The sequence below is a fragment of the Corticium candelabrum genome, chromosome 3, assembly GCF_963422355.1.
Source record: "Corticium candelabrum chromosome 3, ooCorCand1.1, whole genome shotgun sequence".
NCBI classification, from domain to species: domain Eukaryota; kingdom Metazoa; phylum Porifera; class Homoscleromorpha; order Homosclerophorida; family Plakinidae; genus Corticium; species Corticium candelabrum.
In genome coordinates, this window is record NC_085087.1 from 8,479,337 (window position 1) to 8,504,336 (window position 25,000).

The following is a 25,000-nucleotide window of genomic DNA, read 5'->3' on the forward strand; positions in this document are numbered from 1 at the left end:
CTGAAATAGCAATTAGTAAATAGTAATTATCAATGTATCAATACCAATAACTTGAAGGATAGCTGGTCGTGATGATGTTGTTCCGATGGCATTTTTCAACAAGCAGCGATACTCTCCACTATCGTTTGCATGAAGTTTCATAAAAAGCAACACATCATTCTCTTGCACTAATCGAGTGTCTGCAGAAATAGACTTGTTGTCCTTCAACCAACTAACTTGAGCATGAGGCATGGCTTTTCCAATGCATCGAAGCACAGCTGAGAATCCAATCGGCATAACAGTATATCTTGTGGTTCTGCTAAGACCTTTGGTGCAACTACAGAAGAGTATATGACAGTCAGCATGCAGACCAGATGATCAACAGACAGGCAGCTCAATTAACAACAGAGTGGCACAGTGACATCATACAGTAACAGGTACTTTAAAGACTGACAGACAGGTTAACGAAGTGTTAGGCAATTAGAGTAAGCAAACAAACAAACAAGCAGAATCATGATGACGATACTATATCACACCTTTGGCTTATACAGAGCAACATGTACAGCTTTAGTTTTATCGCTTTGTAGTCAATACTTTAACATGTACCAAAGTGTGGATTGAATTATCTACCAAAGTCAGTCATTGAGTCAAGAAATAGTTAAAATAGATATTGTTGTTTATAGAATAAAATAGAAGTACGTGTATAAACTAAAATTGATTCCATTATCATGTAGATACAGTATACTGTATATATGACTGTTTTTGTCGAGACTGTACTGTATATGTGTTGTAGCTGTGGTTGTGCTAGAGTACCATACTTGAACAGTCCTCTGGACTGAATGGTTTCGTGGTAAATAAACGTTTATCATTATCATCATCATCATCAACATCATGCAGCTAGAGCGCATATGCATGATTTCTACTTGACAAGCAAGTCCTATATACACCCACAACAAGCACACACACACGCACACACGCACGTACACACACACACACACACACACACACACACACACACACACACACACACACGCACACATGCACGTACACAGACAGACAAACAGACAGACAAACAGACCAACACAAACAGAAAGACATACATACATACATACATACAGACAGACAGACAAACAAACAGACAAACAAACAGACAAATCACTGCAACTCATGTCAGCATTTTCTGTGTCTACCAGCAATTACGACAATTAGATGTCTTACAATGGACACTAAGATTTGCATATGCAGATACAGTGAATAGCATGTTTGAGGCCAAACAATTGTACGTTCCATTATCTGCCTTTGTCACATTCAATATCGTCAGACTCTCTCCACTGTCACCATCAAATGAGTATCTAGAAGTCGACTTTCCATGCAACTCCACACCATTAAACCTCCACGAAACAGTAAAAAAGTTAGATCCAGTGCAGCGAAGATTGACACTCTTGCCTTCGAGTGCAAACGCACCGTGTGCACGAACAGTCGGTGGAACTACAAAAAACACAATAACTAGCATGTCTAGATTACATAAATACACACAAATGTACGCTCACCAATCACAACCATTCTACCATGGTGACTATGTATGATACCATTTGTGTTCCTGGTGTAACAATAGTAGGTGTCTTCGTCTGATTTTTGTACTTTGAGAATATCCAACTCCTTGCTGTCACTACGGAGTCTAAGCCTGCCACTATGTATTACAGTCTGACTCGGTCCTTTCGTCCATCGAATCACAGTCTCATCGGTGATGCACGATAAAGTGACTGACCCCTTCTCGGCAACTACTGATGGAACTCGTACATCAACAGCACCTGAGAACCACACACAGCACATGAACTCATAGCACAGTGTTTGTTCACACGAGATGCACATGATCTATGGGTTACATAACACCCTATGCTGCATTACAGGATACCAGAGCAGCTTCTCAAATTCAAGTACGGATGAATAAATTAGTCGATTCCAGTGAGGATTGTAACGTTTGTACGTGGGTCGGACATCACTCAATGTACTTGGACACAAGAACCGTTTATAAAATTAATTATAAACATTGATTATTAATTAAATTAACTTTATTATCTAATTATTTTGAAATTAACTTTATTAATTATATATAATTAATTATACCACAATAAATAAATTTTACACCAAATTATATAAATAATTAATTAATTAAGTATCGCCTGTAAGTAGATTTTCCCTTTTTGTTGGCGACGTCTACAGTACTGTACTCTGTTTACCAGCATCCAACTGAGTTCAATCTACGGATACGTTCTATTTGATCTACCAGGTTTGCATTACCCTTGTGGCTGGATATGATGTCCATGCAACTACAACATCAGTGTGTTTGGTCGGACAACTGAATGAATGATATATTTCTGTTGCACCTAAAAGGTACAATTCCCTCTTGGGGCAAACATAAAAACCTAAGACGTAAGACGTACAGCTAACAGACTACAAATACATCAGCTACAACAGACTACAAATACATCAGCTACAACAGACAACACAAACTACAATATATCTACACCATTCCTACATTCTGGCAGGAAGACAAATGTCTGATGTCCGACCGTTATAATCTCCCCACTGCAATTCTATGCAAGCTGTATGTAATACAATGAGCAATATACACTGAACGAAAGACTAAATTTAAGGGCCAGTCATATTGTGTCCGGGGGGGGGAAAGGCGGGCGGTAATTTTCAATGGGGGCCATAAGTTTGAAATTCAGTGATCTGCAGGGGTCACTAAGCATTCGGGTCATCTTCTGTTGAGGGGTCATACTTTTTCAGTATTATCTCTATACGATAGAATTCTATTTCTACGGGCTTTGCACACTTGCATTGCTGCAAGCACCAATTCTTACTTTACTTTACTTGCTTTGTCAGCGGGTTGAATGGAAACGACCAACTTTAGAAATCATACCTAGTCCGCACTTGAATCCTGAAACAAACTACTTTTTGTTGTACATACGTATATTACAGACCTCTCAACTCTCACGATTTCATCGTAAGACTCACGATTTACGGGCACACACACACACACACACACACACACACACACACACACACACACTTCACCAACCTGGAGGATAAAGAAGAGTTACGTGGTCTCCTGACCTCAGGTTTGCTCTCTCCAAGCAAGCAGCTCCAATTCTCTCTGCTTTCTTCATCAACTGCATGCAGGTCATAGTTCGCGCTACAGCACCCTAAGAGCAGGCATAATTGATAGTTGTCAGCACACACATGCACATATAAACAAAACAGAAAGACAGACAGACAGACAGACAGACAGACAAACAAAAGACAGACAGACAAGAGACAGACGGGACAACAGACAGACAGATAGACAAACAAGAGACAGATAGAAAGCAGACAGACAGACGAACAGACAAAAGACAGCCACACACATGCACACATACACACACCTTTTCATTCAGTAACGTAAAAAGCACGTGATCAGGAGTCGTTTGTGCTCTCCAACGAAGCACCTCAGACAAAAACTGATATCTTCCTGCACCATCTCTGTCGTCAGCCATCGGTTCCATTGGCCTCCCTTCAGCCAATGCAGGCTTCACACCCGTCACAATGTCCCCAATCATATGAGCAGCACCACTAACATCTAATAACACAAAACACATCATAACAACTGACATACACCAACTGTTGCCTCCATTCATCCATCTGTCTGTCTGTTTGTCAGTCCTTCTGTCTGTCCATCTGTGTGTCTGTCCGTCTGTCTGTCTGTTTGTCCTTCTGTCTATCTGTCTGTCTGTCCATCCATATGTCTGTCTGTCCGTTTGTCTGTCCATGTGTCTGTCCATCTGTCCTACAATGAATCGGAACAGTTTACAGAAGTTGCTGTGTAGTACGAGAAGTCATAGTAGCTACAAGACCACGTGCAAAACCAGGTTGGGGATACTGAAGTCGCGCCAACTCATGCTACCCGACATAGCGACGAGAACACAGAAGAGAGTACAAAAACACGCACAAACTTGCATACGGGACATGTTATAGGTTGTATCCCGGATATGATAAGTACGTCATGTGTACAGTTTTCTTGAACTTCTACAAGCTTCTTTTCTAGCAGGCTATGTCCTCCTAATTATTTTTTATCTATAGTAAAATCTTTGAATTTTTCTTCGACCTTCAACTAATATTACTGGTGCGTCACGTGGTCGGTCATGCGCATTGCATCGCTTTGATTGCACACTCAGTGACGTCGCGCGAAGAAAGGACTGGGTACCTACGAGTCTAGTAAGAGAACGACGACGATAGCGCATGCAATGAGCAGCAGCGAAGTGGACGAGAGTTGTAAAGTTTTGCAACGAAATTGTGGCCCAAGCGGCAGATGGACGATTGCGTTGTTTCTATCGTTAGTTGTGGGCAATTTTGTGTTTAGCGGTTTTCTGTTGTGGAAGCTCAGTGTTCAGGAGAAAAGATTTGAGAAAACCGTAGAGAAGTTGCAGTTGGACTTGCAGGAACTTCAAGTAGAAAAAGAGGAAATGAAGCAGGTTTATGAGACGTTGTCTGAGTATGGAGGAGAAAGAGGGAAGAGGTCGGAAGAATCTCCCAGTCAGTCGTCACAAGTTACAATCAACATTACACACGTATTTGGGTCATTGATCAAACAGATGTGCAAACCAGAATCAGCAATTTGTATACCAGGTCAACCAGGAAGAGACGGATTGCCAGGTTTGTCTGGAAAAGATGGTTTGCCAGGTAGAGATGGTTTGCCAGGAAGGGACGGTCCAATTGGATTGCCAGGTTCATCAGGAAAAGATGGTTCAACAGGATTGGCAGGACCAGCTGGAAGGAACGGCGAAGCAGGAAGGAATGGTGAACCTGGCAGTAAGGGATCAGCAGGTAAACAGGGTCCACGTGGAATAGCAGGTAGGAAAGGAGACATGGGAGTGAGTGGGGAGAAAGGAGAGAAAGGACAAAGAGGAAAGAGGGGAGTCGGTGGACTGCAAGGAATTTTGGGCCCTCGAGGAGAAAAAGGAGAAGAAGGAGACAAAGGTAAACAAGGATATACTGGTTTTAAAGGAGAGAAGGGTGGAAAGGGGGAGATTGGGTTACAAGGAGGAAAAGGAATGAAAGGAATAAAAGGAGACAAAGGTGAACGAGGATATCCTGGTTTTAAAGGAGGGAAGGGTGGAAAGGGGGAGATTGGGTTACAAGGAGGAAAAGGAAGGAAAGGAAACAAAGGAATGAAAGGAATAAAAGGGGATGAGCAGGATTTACATCAATTGTCTAATCTCCCCAGTCAATGTTTACCAGGGAATCATCGTGTTTTAAATGAAACTTGGAGACAAACATCTGAGCATCATTCTAAGACAGGTGTTCACTGTGATTATACAGGTCATCCATCCAATCAACATGGTTTCACACCAGGCTGGCATTCATTCAGTCCTACAATAGGTGGAGCTATGCCAGAGAAGTGCACATCGGAGAAATACTGTGGAACTGCTGCATCAGGATGGTTAAAAGGATCTCACCCAAATGTTATTGGTCAAAAAATTTCAACAGTTTGCTTTAGTTACAGCGGTAATTGTTGTTTCAGGCAGACTAGTGTTGAAGTGATCAATTGTGGACAGTATTACATATACAACTTACCTAACACTCCAAGTTGCTATCAAGCTTACTGTGCTCGAGGACAGTGAAGAACAAGTTTCCTTTATCAAAACCATCACATGTACTTATCTTTCCATTTTTGTGTGTATCTATGCTTCTCTGACTAGACAAGTGTCTGCTAAGAATGATTGTTGTAACAGCTGCTTGTTGTGTAGGATTGCTGCATACAGTATGATGTGCTGCTAGATGGAAATTTTGTTATAAACATACACAGTTTGTGAGCAGAAATGTGGTTTGCTGTCTACAGTTAACAACAATATTTACCGGTGTAGCAATAGATAAATTGTTATATGTTAGATCACGTGTAGTTACATTTAATTAATTTAAGGATTAACTGTTATACATAGTAACCAACAAAATATTTATAATAAAAATAAATTTGATTAATTAGTTATATATTTATTGTAATTTAAATAATTAATAATATCAGTTATTTATTTATTAATTGTATACTTTTAATTGTTTTGTTTTCTAACTTATAACTTATCCTCAAATTTTAATAAATAATCAAAATGTTACCTGAAATCCGGGAATTGCAATTATCCGGGCAATGTACTAATTTTAAGAACGTGGCTCGTTGATATTCTAGCCTTTGTGAGCGTCTTCCTCTGCCTTTCGTCAATGGAATCATTATATCAAAAAGCGAACAAGTAAACAACAAAACTAATTTCGTATTTCGTTTTCTTCTTGCGACCTCAGATTTTTGTTTGTGTTTGCAGATTGTTGATGGAAGTTGAGAGTCACATATCATCTCTAGGGCACTCGTATTCGCCTCAACTTGAGCAGGAAATTGAGGGTAAATTAGAGGAGTTGTTCTCTGATATTCAGAGGTTGGAGCAGATGGTCGCTAAAGAACCACCTTCCAGGAAGCAGAGCGCCAAACTGTGAGATTTGTGGAATGAGAGGAGGGATGGTAGATGGGTAGATAGACAGATGAACAGACAGACGGACGGACAGACAGACGGACAGACAGACGGACGGACAGACAGACAAGCAAACAGACAGACGGATAGACAAACAAATGGACGTACATACATACATACATACAGATAGACAGACAGTACTTAGCTGTAGAGTCTATTTGTAGTTCTACTTGTTATGTATTTGTGTAATCTTTTGCTGTAGTTGTGACACTGTTACTTTAGTTTCACATGTATTAGCTTTATATATATGACAGACAGACAAATGGTTTAGTGGATATATATTATGCAGGCCCGAAGGCGTGGGGGTTTGGGGGTTCCGACGAACCGCCTGCTCAGCTGTGAAGGTCCACTTTTGATCCAGTGTATATATACAGACTTGGACAAAATTATAGGGACACCCCGCTGTGGGTATGTAGTAACACAATAATTAGGTCACAATTTACCAACTATCAATATTGTTAAGAACTTACTAGTTACCGCGTTGATTGTTAGGTTTCTTGAGAATACTGTAGACACTAAATTGTTTTCTTTACGTTTCGCATTGCAGAAAACGAGACCTAAAAGTGTATAACGTCATGACTGCGTAAGCGTGTAAGTTAGACTCTCTCTGATTTTGTTTAGTGGCTTTTAAAAAAACTGGTTTTAATAACGCGAAGGAAAATTGAAGCCCTTCACCAGTTCCTCAGTACTGAGTATTCCCGCCTCTCGCCCTCCTGATTGCGTCCAAACGTCGCGGAACACTTTCTGCCAAGTTCCGGACACGCGCGGCTGGAATCTGCTGCCACGTCTCTTGTAGAGCATTCCAGAGCTCAGCTGCAGTTCTCGGTTCGCGACGGTTGGCAGCAGCTTTGAGTTCATGCCACAAGTTCTCGATTGGATTCGCATCAGGCGAGTTTGGCGGCCAGTCCAACAGTGTGACGTCATGCTGGTGTAGCCGTTGTCTTGTTGACCGAGACGTGTGGATTGGCACGTTGTCCTGCTGGAAGACAAAGTCGTCTCCTATCAGTGCCGCTGCGTCTGTAAGCATGTGCTCCTCCAGAACCTGTTGGTACGCCGTGCTGTCCAAACGACCTTCCAGTTTCACCAGAGACCCCACGCCATGCCAACACATCGATCCCCACACCATCACACTAGCCGTGTGCTGGACCGTACGATCACAACATTCAGGGAGAAATTCCTCACCTTTGCGATGCCAAACGTACAGAGCACCATCGTTTCCTATGCTGACTATTGACTCATCTGTAAAAAGAACAGATTTCCAGTCATCCAAAGTCCATTGTGTGTGAGTGGTTGCCATCCCAGTCGCAAACGCCGATGGTTTTCTGTTAGCAGTGGGTTTTTTCTAGGCCTCCGAGCGTTGACTCCTGTCTCACTGAGACGACGACGGACTGTTCTACTTGACACCTGCTTGCCGGTTTCATCAGCCAGCTGATATGAGAGCAGTCGTGATGGTGCTCTGCGGTTCTACAGTGCCATTCTCTTCAGTCGATGATCTTCCCGGATTCTCATTGCCTTCCCACGTCCAGGTGGTTTTTCATAATCGCTGCTGCCATGGGAAAGCCGTTGCAGGCACTGATGAATCAAATTCCTGGAGCGGCGGACAAAAGCTGCGATCTGATGCACAGAATGGCCAACTGAGTGAAGGGCTTCAATTTTTCCTCGCGTTTTTGGACACGACTGTTTGCCTCGAGGCATCGCTGCAACTCGTGAAATATCGCACGGAACAAGACTCTGCAACTGCGTGCAGCTGAACGTTCAGGCTAACTTATCGCCTAAGTTTGGCGGCCTCAAGGGCAGCGGTTTTAGTGCAGCTGACATTTTGGCAGTAGCAGTTTGAGATTTTGCTACATAAAACGTGCACCGGAAGTGGCATGTCAATGTTCTTTTGTTGCTATAACTTTTTTAGTTTTTGTCTTAGCAGGATTTTTTTGTAATTAATTAGTGTCGCATGATTTTTGAATAGGTTGAAGTTTGTTTATTGATTAAAATGGCAAAACAATTCAAATTGTGATGACATGCGCGAAATCAATGCGCAAAAACAGATGATTCGCCTTTTTTTCATAATGTTGATAAGAGGACCCACAAAATTGCTTTCACTCTCTACTACAGAGCATTCTTAGATTGTATACCAAGAATGAGCATCCAAGAGCGATGAACGTGTACAAAGACAAGAAAAGTAGGAATGGCCGTCTTCCTTCTTCAAAGCAAACTAGATGCGCAGTAGGTAGTAAGTACAGCTGCAGTCTTGAACTCAAGCTATGTTACATACTAACAATGGCGCAATCCATGAAAAGAAATTCGAAAAACATTTGGTTTTGCTAGAGAAAAATTCAGTGCCAAAGTTAGACTAGACACAAAAATGCCAGGTGTCCCTATAATTTTGTCCAAGTCTGTATATATGTATAGTACGCATAACGCACCTCTAAATTTTGTATGCGCACTTATGTCAAATTCTCTCTATTGTTTTCATGCAATCCCTACATTTCTCATCCTTTCTATATAATATGTTTTAATTATAGTGTCTATATATCTAAAGAAAAGTGCTTCATGGAGGCAGCTGTATGATTGTTTGTTCCGTATGGTATATACAAATGGTTGCAAACCGCTATCTGCTCCTTTTCACTCCTAAAGCACGCGACCTTTTCTACTTTGAAGAGCAACTAGTGCCCTTGTGTGGCGGTGACTGGTTTCTTGTACTTTGCTTTGTGCTGGCGTTTGTCTGTAGGTTGTAACGTCACAAAATGTTTGTTCCTCATGAGCTTGCAAACCGCTGTAATTTTTCGCTCCACCTTTATATTAGCACGCAGCCTTTCTCACTTTGAAATAGCAACTGCATGGTGTCGTTCGCAGGTCCCCGCATCTATGCGTTGTTGTTCGTCTCTAGTTCGTAAAAGTTGACATTACAGAAGGAAAGAGACGACAAAGCTGCTGGATGGCGTGAAGCACAGAACATAAGCCCGTCGACGGATCACAAAACTCCTTCTAGATCGGGACTGTCAAAGCAGCTGCAAGCGAATACTTGGTCACTTATACAGGGCTACATATTATCCGGTATTTTGTGTTTTCTCCACCCAATAAGCGAATTGTATGATGCCCCAATTATATATACGTGGGAATTTGTGTTAATTAACATAAGTTGCCCAGACGAAGAATGGGCTAATCAGCTAGTAAATATATATATTTCGAAAGGCTAAAAAGTAACATGTATGTGATGTCATTGGTCCATTTTGGTGTATTACACACCAGCCACTTCTGAAGCCAGGCTACAGGTCTGTTATGTAAAGTGACATTGTCAAGCGTAGAAAGCAAAGCTTGCTTTAATTAAAATAGTTATTAGCCAGTTCTTAGAAGACTAAAGCCCTGTCCACACTGGCAACTGGATCGCGATCCAATCTCGATAAATCCAGTCTACATTAAGAGGTGGTTTTGATCTCGATTGGTTGAATCCAATTAGAAATGGTCGGCGTTACCTCCATGTATGCTACGCGTGTAGTCGGAACATCTAACCCTCTTCACTTACGTCTATTAACACTTTCCACAAGCAAAGAACCCACACGTACGTATAGGTCATCAGTCACATGATACCGAAAATGAGGCAGAAGTAGCGTTTTCAAAGTGCAGTGTGGACGCTCGCTATCCCGATTGGATTGTGATCAGTAAGATCCATTTTGGTGTAGTGTGGACAGGACTTTAGAGTCATAGCAAGATTGGACACACACAGACAGACAGACGGATACATGAAGCATATCATCATGTATATGTACAGACAGATGGACAAACAAGCTTACAGACTGACAAACAACTTTACAAACTAATAATAGTACTCTATGCCATGTATGTATACTTTGTCCAAAACTTTAAAAAATTTGTTGCACAATTTGATTGATTATTAGTGGCTAATTGAATTTGTTTTTTGTACAGACGAGTTGAACAATTGTCATATGATTATCAGCATCTACATAGTACTCTTAGGACGTTCCAACAGAAACAGCGGCTCAAGGTATGGAGATGTACACAATAAGGAGTAATTGAAATGTCGTGTTGGAAGCATCGTGATGTTGTGATAGGAAAAGGAAGAGCACGATAGGAATGAATTGTTGTCAAGGAGATTTACAGCAAAATGTATGGATGTACACACACACACACACACACACACACACACACACACACACACACACACACACACACACACACACACACACACACACACACACACACACACGACTTGACTACAGCTGCCAGTGTCTGGCCACGTCGCCCCCATATATGGGGAGCTGAAAGACGAGGTAGTTACTATCTGCGCTTATGTCTCTGTATGTCCTTGAGTCACCGCAAACGTCTTCCACATGTGCAAGACAGGGGAAGTTGACTGCTGTCTTTTCTGAACAGCGTTTGCCACGATGACAGTTATGCCTTTGGAATCCTGGCTTGGATTTGAAGCACCGTCCACATTGACTACAATGGCAGCAACAGCATGTCCTATCAGGCTCTGGTATCCGACTCGAGGTACAATCAATGGAGGCAAGTGATGATGATCGGATCGATAATAGAGTCGATGATGATGACACAGTCAAAGAAGAAGAAGACACATTTAAACATTTATGTGCTGCCAGTCCACCTCTACTTCTCAGCCACTGATGGCACTTGGTACATTGCACTGCGCCTGGTGTTCACACAGAGGCAGTTGGCGTTCTACAATCCACTTGTGCCGTTTCATACCTGAATGACTGCGAAAGAAGCGGCAACACACAGCACATGAAAAGGATCGTTCAGTAGAGGTACGTGTAACTTCATCCTGACATGAAGCTCACCATTTTGGACGTTACTATGCCAGGTGATACCAATTCTCTAGTTTTAACAACTTCAAGTCAGCCTGGATCCGTCTTTCCATCCTAGCTGGTCTAGAATGTGACAGCCACCCAAATAATAGTTTCTTTGGTAATCTGATTGCAGGCATTCGGGCAACATGTCCTAACCACTGAAGGCGGCGACAACGAAGGACGTCAGACATCAGACTTACATCGCCCCATCTTTGTTGAAGATCAGTATTGGTAGTATGTTGAAGCTCCTGGTTCCATTGAGTCACATTTCTAAAAAATCCTAAATGTCAGGAGCTGCCTCTCAGAGGTTACGCCCCAGCTGTTAAGCTGGGCTCTGTGCGCTACTCATGGAAGTCTGGGCCTGCACTAGCAAACTTCTGGAGCCAGGCCAGGCACTCGCAAGAGCACCAACTTGTAAAGCCAACTGTGGTGTGAGCACCCGAAGTCTCACCAGGACCCCAGTGGCTGATGTTACGTCACAGCCGATGGCCGCTTAGGACCCCAGTCAATGACTAGGTACTTATTTATACTCCTGAGTCGAGAGAAGCAAATGTGTGTTAGTAAGGAAATTATGTGAGTGACGCGTGCGCGAGCACACACACACACACACACACACACACACTTGATTTGTATGGTTTTCTTGTGACTTGTGGATCTGTGAGATTTGATTTTTTGCCAGTCACATGATATGTGGATTAGATGCCAATGACATCTCATCTTGCAGGAGACACCAATAGCTAAGTCTGACTGTTTGATCATGTGTGACAGACAGCTGTTGGAATGTTAATTCTTAGTGCATTGAGATGATATTTACAGCAGCTGTATTAACAGACAGACAGACACACGGACAGACACACAGACGGACATACATATTTACAGACAGACATCGAGCAGTTGTGATTGTGGCAAGGAACCGGACATCCAAGGATACCATCTAATCACTTGTAAGACTGGGGGTGGTCCAGTGCACACTCACAACTCAATTGTGTCAGCATGGTCTAACTGCCTTTCTCAACTCAACTTGCCACACAAACTAGAGCCACAATACCGGTATGTCAACAGTGACAAGAGGTCGGACATCCTTGTTTATGACCCAGATTCAGGTGCAGACATTGAATTAGATGTGTCGTTGGCTCATCCATGGTGTTTGGACTCAGTGAAGGCAGCCTCCAGAGAAGAAGGAGTAGCAGCAATGAAACAGGAGGAGAAGAAAGAGGCAAAGTATAATTCTGAGCTGCTGCCAGAAGGTCCTGCCCATTGGTCATTCCTCTTGTTTTCCAACATTTTGGCCATTGGGGTGAACAAGCTGGCAAAGAGTGCAAGAGATGATGAAGGAAAATGAAATGAGACCGACTTCAAGAACAAGTGGTGATCAATCATTTCAGTGACACTACAACGTTGCAATGCAAAAGTGGTCTTAGACAAACTCATTAGCATATCGAGATTAGAACGTCGAAATGTATTGTGCTCAGTGTAGTTTGTATGCTTCAGGACAGTAATGGTCTTGTTGTGTTAGTGTTAGATTGCTCATGATGTAAACGTTTGATTTAAATGGAAAATATATGTATTGAGACAGACAGATGGACATACATATATACATACATATGCCTCTATAGAACAACAGTATGGTGCAAACCTACTGCAACCACCAGACACTAATTATAAAAAATAAAAATATTTATAGATGTATATGTGACAACTCAATAATCTGTTAACTCAAACAGCTCAGTCAATCAACTACCGGCAAAACCACATGTCCCGTATAATACCCAACTCCACAACACCCCCACAAACAAATTAAACTACTCAAACAGTCTTATTTGTAAAGCTCTATTATACCCACTCCCCTAAACGTTCAGGTGGTTGTCCTTTAGTTCTTTTCTGGCTACGTCTAGGTAACCTCTCTGTCTCGATGGAATCATCATCCGAATCAGAATCAGAATCGGTCGCAATCGCGTTAGCAGCTGGAGAGGAATGACATGTTTTCGGAGACAAGGTTCTGCTCGACTAATGGTTCATGTGTACTGTTCTAGTAGTGCCTGTCAGAAACCTGACCATGTAGTATCTTTGTCCTAGAACTTTGAGAATTGTTGCTGGTTTCCAAAAACCTTCTCCTTTACTTTCTGGCTGACTAACAAAAACAGCTTCTTCTAATTGAAAGGGTTTCCTTTCATGAGACGTACGATCATGTCTTTTCTTTTGTCTTTCTTGACACTCTTGAACTTTGCGTTTCAGTAACTGCTTAGTCTGATCTTGATGGGCAGGTAATTCTGGCACTAGCATATCGAGAGAACATCGAATTTCCCTACCCAATAGAAGTTTGGATGGAGACTCCCCAGTAGTGTCATGTTCTGTACTCCTGTATACCATGAGAAAGTCAGTAACAACGTCTTGCAGATTCGCTCCTGGTGTTTCTAATCCTTTTTGGACTACTCTCTTAAACGACTGAATGAATCTTTCTGCTTGTCCATTACTTTTAGGGTGGTAAGGAGGTGTTAAACTGTGAAAGATTCCTTGCTGATTACAGAAATCTTTAAACTCTTTCGCCACAAACTGAGGGCCATTGTTGGTGACGATTTGCTTTGGAATTCCAAAACTCGCAATTAGGTGTTTTAATGACGATATTACTTGCTTTGTTCCGCTTGATCCAACTTGAAATTTAAAAACCTCTGGCCATTTTGAATGGGCATCAACAATTATGAGCCACATAAAATTCTTGAACGGCCACGGATGAAGAGGAACTGTTGAAAGACTATTTCTGTGTAAGGCACACGCATCGCAATTGCATACCATTTTATCAATATCACGGTCGATACCTGGCCACTAGATATATCGGCGAGCCAGTTTCCTCATGCGGGCGGAGCCCACATTAGCTCTATGCAACTGTAGCAGAAGCAATTGCCTAATGTCGGATGATACGACAACGCGCGTTGTTTCATCTCCATGCTTCAAAAGGCATCCATCAATAACTGAAGTTGATGTTTGCAAGAAGAATACGGTTTGACGCTTGCATTCGATAATTTTGCTGGCCATCCTTCCTGAATAATGATTTCTTGTAAGACGGCATCTTTCCTAGCGTATTTCTGAAGCTGCTTGTAAACAATGAGTCCATTGTTAACATTTTGGGTCTCTAGGCTGGCCACAAACTGCTCAGCTTCTTCGTCTTGTTGTCTAATTTGATCGAAAGTTTTATCATGTCCTATAGGAAGACGTGACAAGGCATCAGCGTTTCCATGACTGGATGAACTTCGATATCGTACTTGTACTGCGATAGCTAGAGAGCCCACCTAGTCAAACGACTACTGGTTCTAGTAGGAACTGATATCCTAGTAGCGTCAAAAATTGTGACCACTGGTCTATGATCTGTTCTTAAGGTAAAATGACGTCCCAGAAGATAATGTCGAAATTTTGAATTCCATAAAAAATTGACAAAGCTTCCTTCTCTATCTGAGGATAGTTTACTTCAGCTTTCGTTAGAGACTTGGAAGCATACTCGATTACTTGCTCTTGTCCCTCAGCGTTATGCTGAGATACACAAGCTCCTAGTCCTTTTTCACTAGCATCACATGCTAGGAACAACGGTTGATCCTGATTGTACATTGCTAGAACTGGTAGTGAGGTAAGCTTCTTCCGAATTGCGTTAAAAGAGCCTGCAACTTCACTGGACCAAACCCACGGCACATCTTTTCTCAACAGATAATTGAGTGGAACTGTATGATCAGATAGCCTAGGGAAAAAATTGAGAAAAATAGGTAACCATTCCTAGAAATGAACGTAATTCAGTTTGATTTGTAGGAATCGGCATGTCTTGAATGGCTTTTATCTTTTCTTCCGAAGGCCGAATACCATCCTTGTCGATGACATGACCAAGATATTGTACCGATGACTGAAAGAATGAACATTTATCTTCCTTCAAATGAAGGCCAAATACTAAAACTTGTTGAAAGAAAGATACAAGGCCTGGTATCTTCCTGCAGGAAACCTACGGTCTAGACAGCCACAGAAGCAGAGAATCGGCAACGAGTTGTTCAGACGATTCCCCGTATGTACACAAAGTCTTACTCTCTCGAAGTAACTACTTTAGATTTAACCATACCAAGTGCTCCTAACGCACTCAAAAGTCAGCGAGACATGATCTATGAGCTAATCTAAGAAGGGTTTCCTTCTGAGGTTGTATTGCCACAGTCGATACTTGCGTGATAACTTGGGGTCCCAGTTTGCTTTAGTCAATAAATCACAACTTGACACCATATGTCTCACAATCCTTGTAACAGACACAGGCGTGTCTGGTTAATTAGATAATACGATTAGGCTTGTATATGTGACTAGAACAGTTGTTGATTAGTAGTCTTCAGTAGCAGAGTCTAGTGATCGTAAGCTGAACGTATAATATAGTACTGGTAACATCACATGGTGTCAGGACTCGGATGGAGAAACTACGCGCGCCTCAAGCTATTTCCTTCGGAGCAGCCGATCTCGCACACGAGTGGAGAAAATGGAGAAAGCAATTTGAGATATACTTCCAAGCGGCCGAACTCTCGAAGAAAGCCTAAAGCAACACAAGTCGCAATCCTACTTAACGTGGCAGGAATCGAAGCGCAGGAAATCTATGATGCGTTCGTCTTCACAGCAGGCGACGAAGGACCGGCGGTCGGAGATGTCTTGAACAAATTCGACGACTACTGCAATCCGCGCAAGAACGAGGTATTCGAGCGACACCAGTTCTGGAGCCGAGATCAGCATGAAGACGAGACAATAGATCGGTGGCTCACCGAGCTTCGCACAAAGGCGGCCACATGTGGTTTTGGTGACCAGAAGGATGAGCTTACTCGCGACAAGATTGTATTTGGAGTCAGAGACGGTCGAGTCAAGGAACGACTTTTAAGAGAAGCAAATCTGACGTTGCAGTCTGAATTGGACATCTGCAGGGCCGCAGAGACAAGCACTTACCAAGCCAAAATGATGACTAGAGACGCCACGCGAGTAGAGATCGACTCGATGTCAAGAAGTTCGCAACGTACTTGCCGGCCAATACCTGCCAAAGCAGCAGAAAAGGCATGGAAGGCGAAAAAGACCGCACCGTGCGAGTACTGTGGCGGCTATCACGCGCCTCGACAATGTCCGGCATATGGTAAGACTTGTGCTAATTGTCATAAGTGCAATCAATTGTCAAAGGTTTGCCAGCAGGGAGCCAAATCCGGCTACAAGCGGTCAAAAGCGGTCAACAGCTTGAGCGAAGCTGCTGATACCCAAATTGACACTGACGATTCGGATGACAGTTTGCTTATGGGTGTTTTATCCATTGGGACAGTCGCGGTCAACGACGGCCGGACGGAGAAGCTGTCACTAGGGCCGACTACAATGAAATTGAAGTTAGATACCGGAGCCAGAGCAAATGTTCTGCCTTATCGAAGTTACCGGAGAATCCTGCGAACGACAGGCGGCTCAAGGGCAATTAAGAAACCACTGACATCGACAAAGAGAGTGTTAGTGGGTATAGGAGGTGGCAAGATTCGTCCTAGAGGAATCACTACGATAGAGTGTACCGTCGAGTCACGACGAATCCAGGCTACGAACTGTCTTTCTTTCTACGTAACAGACGAAGATATCGCTATTCTTGGCAGTCAGGCGTGTCAGGAAATGAACTCAGTGAAGAAGATAGGCAGCCTTAAGCCAGCACACGGACAGACAGAAGCCCCTAGCACAAGCAGCAAGGAGGGTCTGATCAACAGGTACCACGATGTTTTCGAGGGGTTGGGATCCTACGAAAGATCTTACCTCATTCGACTGAAGGAAGATGCAGTACCCGTGATACAGCCAGCCAGGAAGTATCCCTACGCAAAGAGCCGGAGACTGGAACGAGCCCTACGTCGATTGCTAAGTCAAAGCGTAATAGCAGACGTAGAGGGACCGACAGAATGGGTACACAATCTAGTTGTCACAGAAAAGAAGAATGGCTCATTAAGGCTGAAGGAGAAACAATGGTGGGAGAATCTGGACATAATAAAGATATAAACATTGGATATGATTGACAATTAATTACACAAAAGGTATACCCTGCATGTGTTTCATACAATGAATGCAATCACAAAGAAGAGAGACTGCAGACCCAACAGAGAGACTGCATGCCTAACAAACAAACGGACAGACAGACAAACAGACAGACAGACAGACAGACAGACAGACAGACAGACAGACAGACAAACAGAAAGACAAACAGACAAACAAACAAACAGACAGACAGACAGACAAACAAACAAACAGACAAACAAACAGACAGACAAACAAACAGACAGACAGACAAACAGACAAACAAACAGACCGACAAATAGAAAGACAAACAGACAAACAAACAGACAGACAGACAAACAGACAAACAAACAGACAGACAAACAAACAGACAGACAAACAGACAGACAAACAAACAAATAAACAGACAGACAAACAAACAGACAGACAAACAGACAGACAAACAAACAGACAGACAAACAAACAGACAGACAAACACACAGACAAACAAACAAACAAACAAAGAAACAAACAGACAGACAAACAGACAGACAAACAGACCAACACAAACAGAAAGACATACATACATACATACATACAGACAGACAGACAGACAGACAGAAAAACAAACAAACAGACAAACAAACAGACAAATCACTGCAACTCATGTCAGCATATTCTGTGTCTACCAGCAATTACAACAATTAGATGTCTTACAATGGACACTAAGATTTGCATATGCAGATACAGTGAATAGCATGTTTGAGGCCAAACAATTGTACATTCCATTATCTGCCTTTGTCACATTCAATATCGTCAGACTCTCTCCACTGTCACCATCAAATGAGTATCTAGAAGTCGACTTTCCATACAACTCCACACCATTAAACCTCCACGAAACAGTAAAAAAGTTAGATCCAGTGCAGCGAAGATTGACACTCTTGCCTTCGAGTGCAAACGCACCGTGTGCACGAACAGTCGGTGGAACTACAAAAAACACAATAACTAGCATGTCTAGATTACATAAATACACACAAATGTACACTCACCAATCACAACCATTCTACCATGGTGACTATGTATGATACCATTTGTGTTCCTGGTGTAACAATAGTAGGTGTCTTCGTCTGATTTTTGTACTTTGAGAATATCCAACTCCTTGCTGTCACTACGGAGTCTAAGCCTGCCACTATGTATTACAGTCTGACTCGGTCCTTTCGTCCATCGAATCACAGTCTCATCGGTGATGCACGATAAAGTGACTGACCCCTTCTCGGCAACTACTGATGGAACTCGTACATCAACAGCACCTGAGAACCACACACAGCACATGAACTCAGCACAGTGTTTGTTCACACGAGATGCACATGATCTATGGGTTACATAACACCCTATGCTGCATTACAGGATACCAGAGCAGCTTCTCAAATTCAAGTACGGATGAATAAATTAGTCGATTCCAGTGGCGATTGTAACGTTTGTACGTGGGTCGGACATCACTCAATGTACTTGGACACAAGCACCGTTTATAAAATTAATTATAAACATTGATTATTAATTAAATTAACTTTATTATCTAATTATTTTGAAATTAACTTTATTAATTATATATAATTAATTATACCACAATAAATAAATTTTACACCAAATTATATAAATAATTAATTAATTAAGTATCGCCTGTAAGTAGATTTTCCCTTTTTGTTGGTGACGTCTACAGTACTGTACTCTGTTTACCAGCATCCAACTGAGTTCAATCTACGGATACGTTCTATTTGATCTACCAGGTTTGCATTACCCGTGTGGCTGGATATGATGTCCATGCAACTACAACATCAGTGTGTTTGGTCGGACAACTGAATGAATAATATATTTCTGTTGCACCTAAAAGATACAATTCCCTCTTGGGGCAAACATAAAAACCTAAGACGTAAGACGTACAGCTAACAGACTACAAATACACCAGCTACAACAGACAACACAAACTACAATATATCTCACCATTCCTACATTCTGGCAGGAAGACAAATGTCTGATGTCCGACCGTTATAATCTCCCCACTGCAATTCTATGCAAGCTGTACGTAATACAATGAACAATATACACTGAACGAAAAACTAAATTTAATAGCCAGTCATATTGTGTCCGGGGGGGGGGGCGTAATTTTCAATCGGGGCCATAAGTTTGAAATTCAGTGATCTGCAAGAGTCACTAAGCATTCGGGTCATCTTCTGTTGAGGGGTCATACTTTTTCAGTATTATCTCTATACGATAGAATTCTATTTCTACGAGCTTTGCACACTTGCATTGCTGCAAGCACCAATTCTTACTTTACTTTACTTGCTTTGTCAGCGGGTTGAATGAAAACGACCAACTTTAGAAATCATACCTAGTCCGCACTTGAATTCTGAAACAAACTACTTTTTGTTGTACATACGTATATTACAGACCTCTCAACTCTCACGATTTCATCGTAAGACTCACGATTTACGGGCATGTCTTGCGATCTCACAATTTGCACCCAATTCTCACGATTGCCAGTCCTTTCTCTCAACAACCCTACCATGAGACACTCTGACAGTCGCTTTGTGTACATGTAGCCCCATCTTTCCGGACATAGCGGATTCATTGAACTAGACTCTCATATACGGCTCTGCTTGCTTGTATCTGGGGTATCTTGGCGGGGTATGCAGTAAAAAGTAACGTTTAAAGTTCAAGGCGAAGCCTTGGCGTGAGCACAGAAACAAAAGCTTTGGAGATGTTCTGGACACTTCTGGAGATGTTCTGGCTTCCGGTTCAGTAGGCGTGTTATTTATTTATCTCAACGAAACGGAGGCGACAAAGCGGAAACTCTGTGTACCTTTGACTCTGCCTTTTCTCGGTATTAGATTGCGTCATCTGCTCCGGTGTGGACGTGGTACTGAGCGTCTGAAGTAGAACATCAACAACACGAACTCTCGGTATTAGATTGCGTCATCTGCTCCGGTGTGGACGCGGTACTGAGCGTCTGAAGTAGAACATCAACAACACGAATTAGACCACATCATCGAAGATGGTTCTTGTTGTGCTGTTTGTGCAAGCAATTCTGGTTACGATTTTTTACGGTTGTGAAGGTAAATGTCGTCTCGCAGTGTGTGTGTGTGTGTGTGTGTGTGTGTGTGTGTGTGTGTGTGTGTGTGTGTGTGAGTGTGTGTGTGTCTGTGTCTGTGTCTGTCTGTCTGTCTGTCTGTCTGTCTGTCTGTCTGTCTGTCTGTCTGTCAAAATTCATATATTTTCATAAATGAATGCTATTACAACTAAAACTATTTAGAATGTTCAAAAGACCCAATAGGGTCAATACACATCACAAACTAATGTACGCAAAACTGAGTATGATAGTTCTTTACATTACTGGAGCTCATAGATAAAAGGCGTGATAGTTTCCTTGCAATAGTCCTAGCATTGCAACGTTGTAGCGCTGTTGAGAATCGTTTTCTCCAGTAACACATGAATTCATTAGCATTCTTATTGCCATCATCATCCGTCGACCTGGTTGATAGTTCCTGTAGGTATCTGGTGGCTCGTTCTCCCCAATGGCCAAAATGCTCAAATACAAGTGGAACAAGTGTCAAGGAAGACGCACCGGGGAGAGTGACTTGACTATATTTGGTTAACTTCCTGTTCTCCCTGTTTGCAGCTGCTGCTGCTTCCCTTTTAGAAGCTTGGAACAATGTGTCTTTTGCCCAAGGATGAGCCAAGGCTACGTCAAGCTCTACATTGGTGCCTGAGCCCGCATCAAAGACAGCAATGTCTGGACGATTGTTGTTGTCAGTGTACCGATCTCGAGGTTCGTGTTTGTGGTGGATCTGCAGGTGCCTCAAACAATCAGACCATTCGGACACAATGGAGTCATGTGACCACACAGGACCACCACCTTTCTTACAGGTGAGTAAGTGATACCCTGTGTTATCCAGATTAGCATCACATTCACATTTCTCGATGCAGCTCACAGCCGGTATCTCCAGACCCAGTCTCAACAAACACGCCAGACGAAATTCGTAAGGTTGAAGTGCGAAATTTGCCGATTCTGGGATAGCAGCAATCCAGGCACCAGCACCTTTACCCTTTAGGGAGTGAAGGCGGGCTGCATCTCTAGGTGAACAAGAATGTTCAATCATATAACTGGAAATAGAAGTCATGTGTTGTTGAGTGAGCCTTCTTTGTAGTTGCTTGGGCTTTTGAAGTAGTCTGTCTGTCTGTCTGTGTGTCCGTGTCTGTGTCTGTGTCTGTGTCTGTGTCTGTGTGTCTGTATATCTTTTCCTAGCATATGCGCGTGCACTATAGAAAAGCATGTCATACTGTAAATATTGTGTTGAGGATTGAATTATGTTTGTGTAGTATAGATAGGTGTATGTCGATCGATCTCTAGTACATGATTTTATTTTTACCTTTTGTATTGAGCAAAGTATACGTACACATGCATGCACTATGCATGATCTTGAGTGCAATAGAAACTAGGATATTAGCCTAGTGACTGCTGTGGGGTTCAAACCTCATGTTGGTGGTAAACTGTTCCTCTCATCTTCAGGTCATATAGTTAACCACAAATGTAGGATGCCTGTCTGCATGGAAATTGTTAATTAATATTTGGGGAATACCTGGTAAGTAGCTGATGCTGCATTCTTATTGTTATTTTATGTTGATTGTATGGCTAGCTCTCCTTACTTTCTTTGGGAAGTGTGACCAAATAGATCTGCAGTTTCTAGATATACGATTGCATGCTATTTGTATCACTGCATGAAACAGTATACATGTGTAGGTTACCAGTCTAAATGTGGTCTACATGTATATCCAATACCTCGAATGACATATTGGCTATGCATTTAGACCACATTTAGATCAATCTAAGGGGCCATCATTACTGCCCATTGACTTTGCACTTTAAAAATCTGAAATAACTTCTGTGCAATAGGGCGGACAGTGACGATCTTGGTATCGTTTGAAACCTCAAGTTCTCGGATTTTTATAGTTAGGGTAACGATGGTGTATGTATTACACAGGCGGTTTGATAAAACTTTTGCATATCAAAGTCATTAGAGTTCTTGACTCATTAATTAAGAAGGTATGGTCTTACAACAAGATTGCTGCTAATTAGAGGAAGTAGCCAATTAAAAGGTCACTAAACGGTCGACTGCCTTGATGTCAACACACAGTTGCTCTTGTTTCCTGAGTAGTTGCTTGGTATTTCTGACTCCTCTTCTCGTTCTGTTTGGTATTGATAGCCTGCGACTTTCTCTACTGTTACCTAACATCTTTGTATTGTAATATGACTTCTAAAATGTACAGTTAATGGGATATCACTTAAGGTCTGAGCGTGGTAAACAAATACAACTGCATCATTAGTCACTTCCAAGCGCAAAGTCAACGCAAACAGAGAGTAAGTATTTCCCTCTCTCCTCGACTGGCAATATTTGCATAGTTAGGTATTTGCAATTTTGTATCAAATTTGTGTCAACACAGACAGACAGACAGACAGACAGACGACAGACAGACAGACCCATACTCACATGGACACACGCACACAACACACACGCACACACACGCACACAATTTGCAATGTGACCCTTCACAATATGCTTGCTAATAACTTCTGGGCCTCTTGTCGACCGATCTGTCGGTTAACTTTAGATGACTCCCATATATGTGCCTATACATTCAGTATATATAATCATATCAGACTTCTCAACTTTTCTTTGCAGCAAATCGTGAGACTGTCTTTAGTAAGTGACCACGCCCATTGAACAAGTTGGCCTTGCTTTTGTTTCTGTGCACGCGTCAAGGCTTTGCCTTGAACTTTAAACGTTACTTTTTACTGCATACCCCGCCAAGATACCCCAGATACAAGCAAGCAGAGCCGTATATGAGAGTCTAGTTCAATGAATCCGCTATGTCCGGAAAGATGGGGCTACATGTACACAAAGCGACTGTCAGAGTGTCTCATGGTAGGGTTGTTGAGAGAAAGGACTGGCAATTGTGAGAATTGGGTGCAAATTGTGAGATCGCAAGACATGCCCCTAAATCGTGAGTCTTACGATGAAATTGTGAGAGTTGAGAGGTCTGTAATATACGTATGTACAACAAAAAGTAGTTTGTTTCAGGATTCAAGTGCGGACTAGGTATGATTTCTAAAGTTGGTCGTTTCCATTCAACCCGCTGACAAAGCAAGTAAAGTAAAGTAAGAATTGGTGCTTGCAGCAATGCAAGTGTGCAAAGCCCATAGAAATAGAATTCTATCGTATAGAGATAATACTGAAAAAGTATGACCCCTCAACAGAAGATGACCCGAATGCTTAGTGACCCCTGCAGATCACTGAATTTCAAACTTATGGCCCCCATTGAAAATTACCGCCCGCCTTTCCCCCCCCCCCCCCCGGACACAATATGACTGGCCCTTAAATTTAGTCTTTCGTTCAGTGTATATTGCTCATTGTATTACGTACAGCTTGCATAGAATTGCAGTGGGGAGATTATAACGGTCGGACATCAGACAATTGTCTTCCTACCAGAATGTAGGAATGGTGTAGATATATTGTAGTTTGTGTTGTCTGTTGTAGCTGGTGTATTTGTAGTCTGTTAGCTTGTACGTCTTACGTCTTAGGTTTTTATGTTTGCCCCAAGAGGGAATTGTACCTTTTAGGTGCAACAGAAATATATCATTCATTCATTTGTCCGATCGAACACACTGATGTTGTGGTTGGACATCATATGCGGCCACACGGGTAATGCAAACCTGGTAGATCAAATAGAACGTATCCGTAGATTGAACTCAGTTGGATGCTGGTAAACAGAGTACAGTACTGTAGACGTCGCCAACAAAAAGGGAGGATCTACTTACAGGCGATACTTAATTAATTAATTATTTATATAATTTGGTGTAAAATTTATTTATTGTGGTATAATTAATTATATATAATTAATAAAGTTAATTTCAAAATAATTAGATAATAAAGTTAATTTAATTAATAATCAATGTTTATAATTAATTTTATAAACGGTGCTTGTGTCCAAGTACATTGAGTGATGTCCGACCCACGTACAAACGTTACAATCCCCACTGGAATCGACTAATTTATTCATTCGTACTTGAATTTGAGAAGCTGCTCTGGTATCCTGTAATGCAGCATAGGGTGTTATGTAACCCATAGATCATGTGCATCTCGTGTGAACAAACACTGTGCTATGAGTTCATGTGCTGTGTGTGGTTCTCAGGTGCTGTTAAAGTACAAGTTCCATCACAAGTTGCCGAGAAGGGGTCAGTCACTTTATCGTGCATCACCGATGAGACTGTGATTCGATGGACGAATGGACCGAGTCAGACTGTAATAGATAGTGGCAGGCTTAGACTCAGTAGTGACAGCAAGGAGTTGGATATTCTCAAAGTACAAAAATCAGACGAAGGCACCTACTATTGTCACACCAGGAACACAAATGGTATCACACATAGTCACCATGGTAGAATGCATGTGATTGGTGAGTGTACATTTGTGTATGTTTATGTAATCTAGACATGCCAGTTATTGTGTTTTTTTGTAGTTCCACCGACTGTTCGTGCACACGGTGCGTTTGCACTCGAAGGCAAGAGTGTCAATCTTCGCT

At 42.1% G+C, this 25,000-nt stretch overlaps 7 protein-coding genes and 1 long non-coding RNA gene across 9 annotated transcripts in view; 5 read left to right on the forward strand and 3 right to left on the reverse strand.

Annotated features, from left to right (window-relative positions):
* The window catches only part of LOC134177512 (hemicentin-1-like), a 7,641-nt gene extending 7,569 nt beyond the window's left edge, over nucleotides 1-72 (forward strand). Inside the window, exon 7 of the mRNA XM_062644300.1 lies at nucleotides 1-72. This exon is cut by the window's left edge and continues 354 nt beyond it. The gene's annotated coding sequence lies outside the window, so the exon portion shown is untranslated.
* Nucleotides 1-3,972, reverse strand: part of LOC134177513 (igLON family member 5-like) — a 4,078-nt gene extending 106 nt beyond the window's left edge. The window contains exons 1-5 of one of the 2 annotated variants that reach the window (XM_062644301.1): nucleotides 3,408-3,972; nucleotides 3,065-3,188; nucleotides 1,530-1,790; nucleotides 1,263-1,467; nucleotides 1-316 (exon numbers count right to left, since the gene is read on the reverse strand). The exon at nucleotides 1-316 is cut by the window's left edge and continues 106 nt beyond it. In XM_062644301.1, coding sequence (XP_062500285.1) covers nucleotides 13-316; nucleotides 1,263-1,467; nucleotides 1,530-1,790; nucleotides 3,065-3,188; nucleotides 3,408-3,803 — 1,290 coding nt within the window. In that variant the 5' untranslated portion in view covers nucleotides 3,804-3,972 and the 3' untranslated portion in view covers nucleotides 1-12. Of the gene's footprint in view, nucleotides 317-1,197; nucleotides 1,468-1,529; nucleotides 1,791-3,064; nucleotides 3,189-3,407 lie in introns of both variants that reach the window. The other variant, XM_062644303.1, reaches the window with a different exon arrangement.
* A 244-nt stretch (nucleotides 3,973-4,216) lies between these two features.
* LOC134176876 (macrophage receptor MARCO-like) lies at nucleotides 4,217-5,891 on the forward strand. The gene has a single exon (XM_062643549.1). It carries the CDS (start codon nucleotides 4,266-4,268, stop codon nucleotides 5,640-5,642), a length of 1,377 nt encoding a protein of 458 aa, XP_062499533.1. The 5' UTR covers nucleotides 4,217-4,265; the 3' UTR covers nucleotides 5,643-5,891.
* Nucleotides 5,892-6,154: 263 nt separating this feature from the next.
* Nucleotides 6,155-10,744, forward strand: LOC134176907 (uncharacterized). Its single transcript, XR_009969393.1, has 4 exons — nucleotides 6,155-6,263; nucleotides 6,333-6,497; nucleotides 10,458-10,536; nucleotides 10,604-10,744. It is a non-coding gene; the product is annotated as an uncharacterized LOC134176907 (long non-coding RNA).
* Nucleotides 10,745-13,363: 2,619 nt separating this feature from the next.
* Nucleotides 13,364-14,149, reverse strand: LOC134177783 (uncharacterized protein K02A2.6-like). The gene has a single exon (XM_062644563.1). It carries the CDS (start codon nucleotides 14,147-14,149, stop codon nucleotides 13,364-13,366), a length of 786 nt encoding a protein of 261 aa, XP_062500547.1.
* A 1,602-nt stretch (nucleotides 14,150-15,751) lies between these two features.
* On the forward strand, nucleotides 15,752-18,159 carry LOC134176727 (uncharacterized). The gene has a single exon (XM_062643384.1). The coding sequence runs from the start codon at nucleotides 15,767-15,769 to the stop codon at nucleotides 17,369-17,371; it is 1,605 nt and encodes a 534-aa protein (XP_062499368.1). The 5' UTR covers nucleotides 15,752-15,766; the 3' UTR covers nucleotides 17,372-18,159.
* Nucleotides 18,160-20,239: 2,080 nt separating this feature from the next.
* Nucleotides 20,240-25,000, forward strand: part of LOC134176728 (protein sax-3-like) — a 7,489-nt gene continuing 2,728 nt past the window's right edge. The window contains exons 1-3 of the mRNA XM_062643385.1: nucleotides 20,240-20,478; nucleotides 24,614-24,874; nucleotides 24,938-25,000. The exon at nucleotides 24,938-25,000 is cut by the window's right edge and continues 207 nt beyond it. Of these exons, the coding sequence (XP_062499369.1) occupies nucleotides 20,418-20,478; nucleotides 24,614-24,874; nucleotides 24,938-25,000 (385 nt within the window). The 5' untranslated portion in view covers nucleotides 20,240-20,417. The remainder of the gene's footprint in view (nucleotides 20,479-24,613; nucleotides 24,875-24,937) is intronic.
* LOC134176729 (uncharacterized) lies at nucleotides 20,707-23,564 on the reverse strand. Its single transcript, XM_062643386.1, has one exon. It carries the CDS (start codon nucleotides 21,694-21,696, stop codon nucleotides 20,716-20,718), a length of 981 nt encoding a protein of 326 aa, XP_062499370.1. The 5' UTR covers nucleotides 21,697-23,564; the 3' UTR covers nucleotides 20,707-20,715.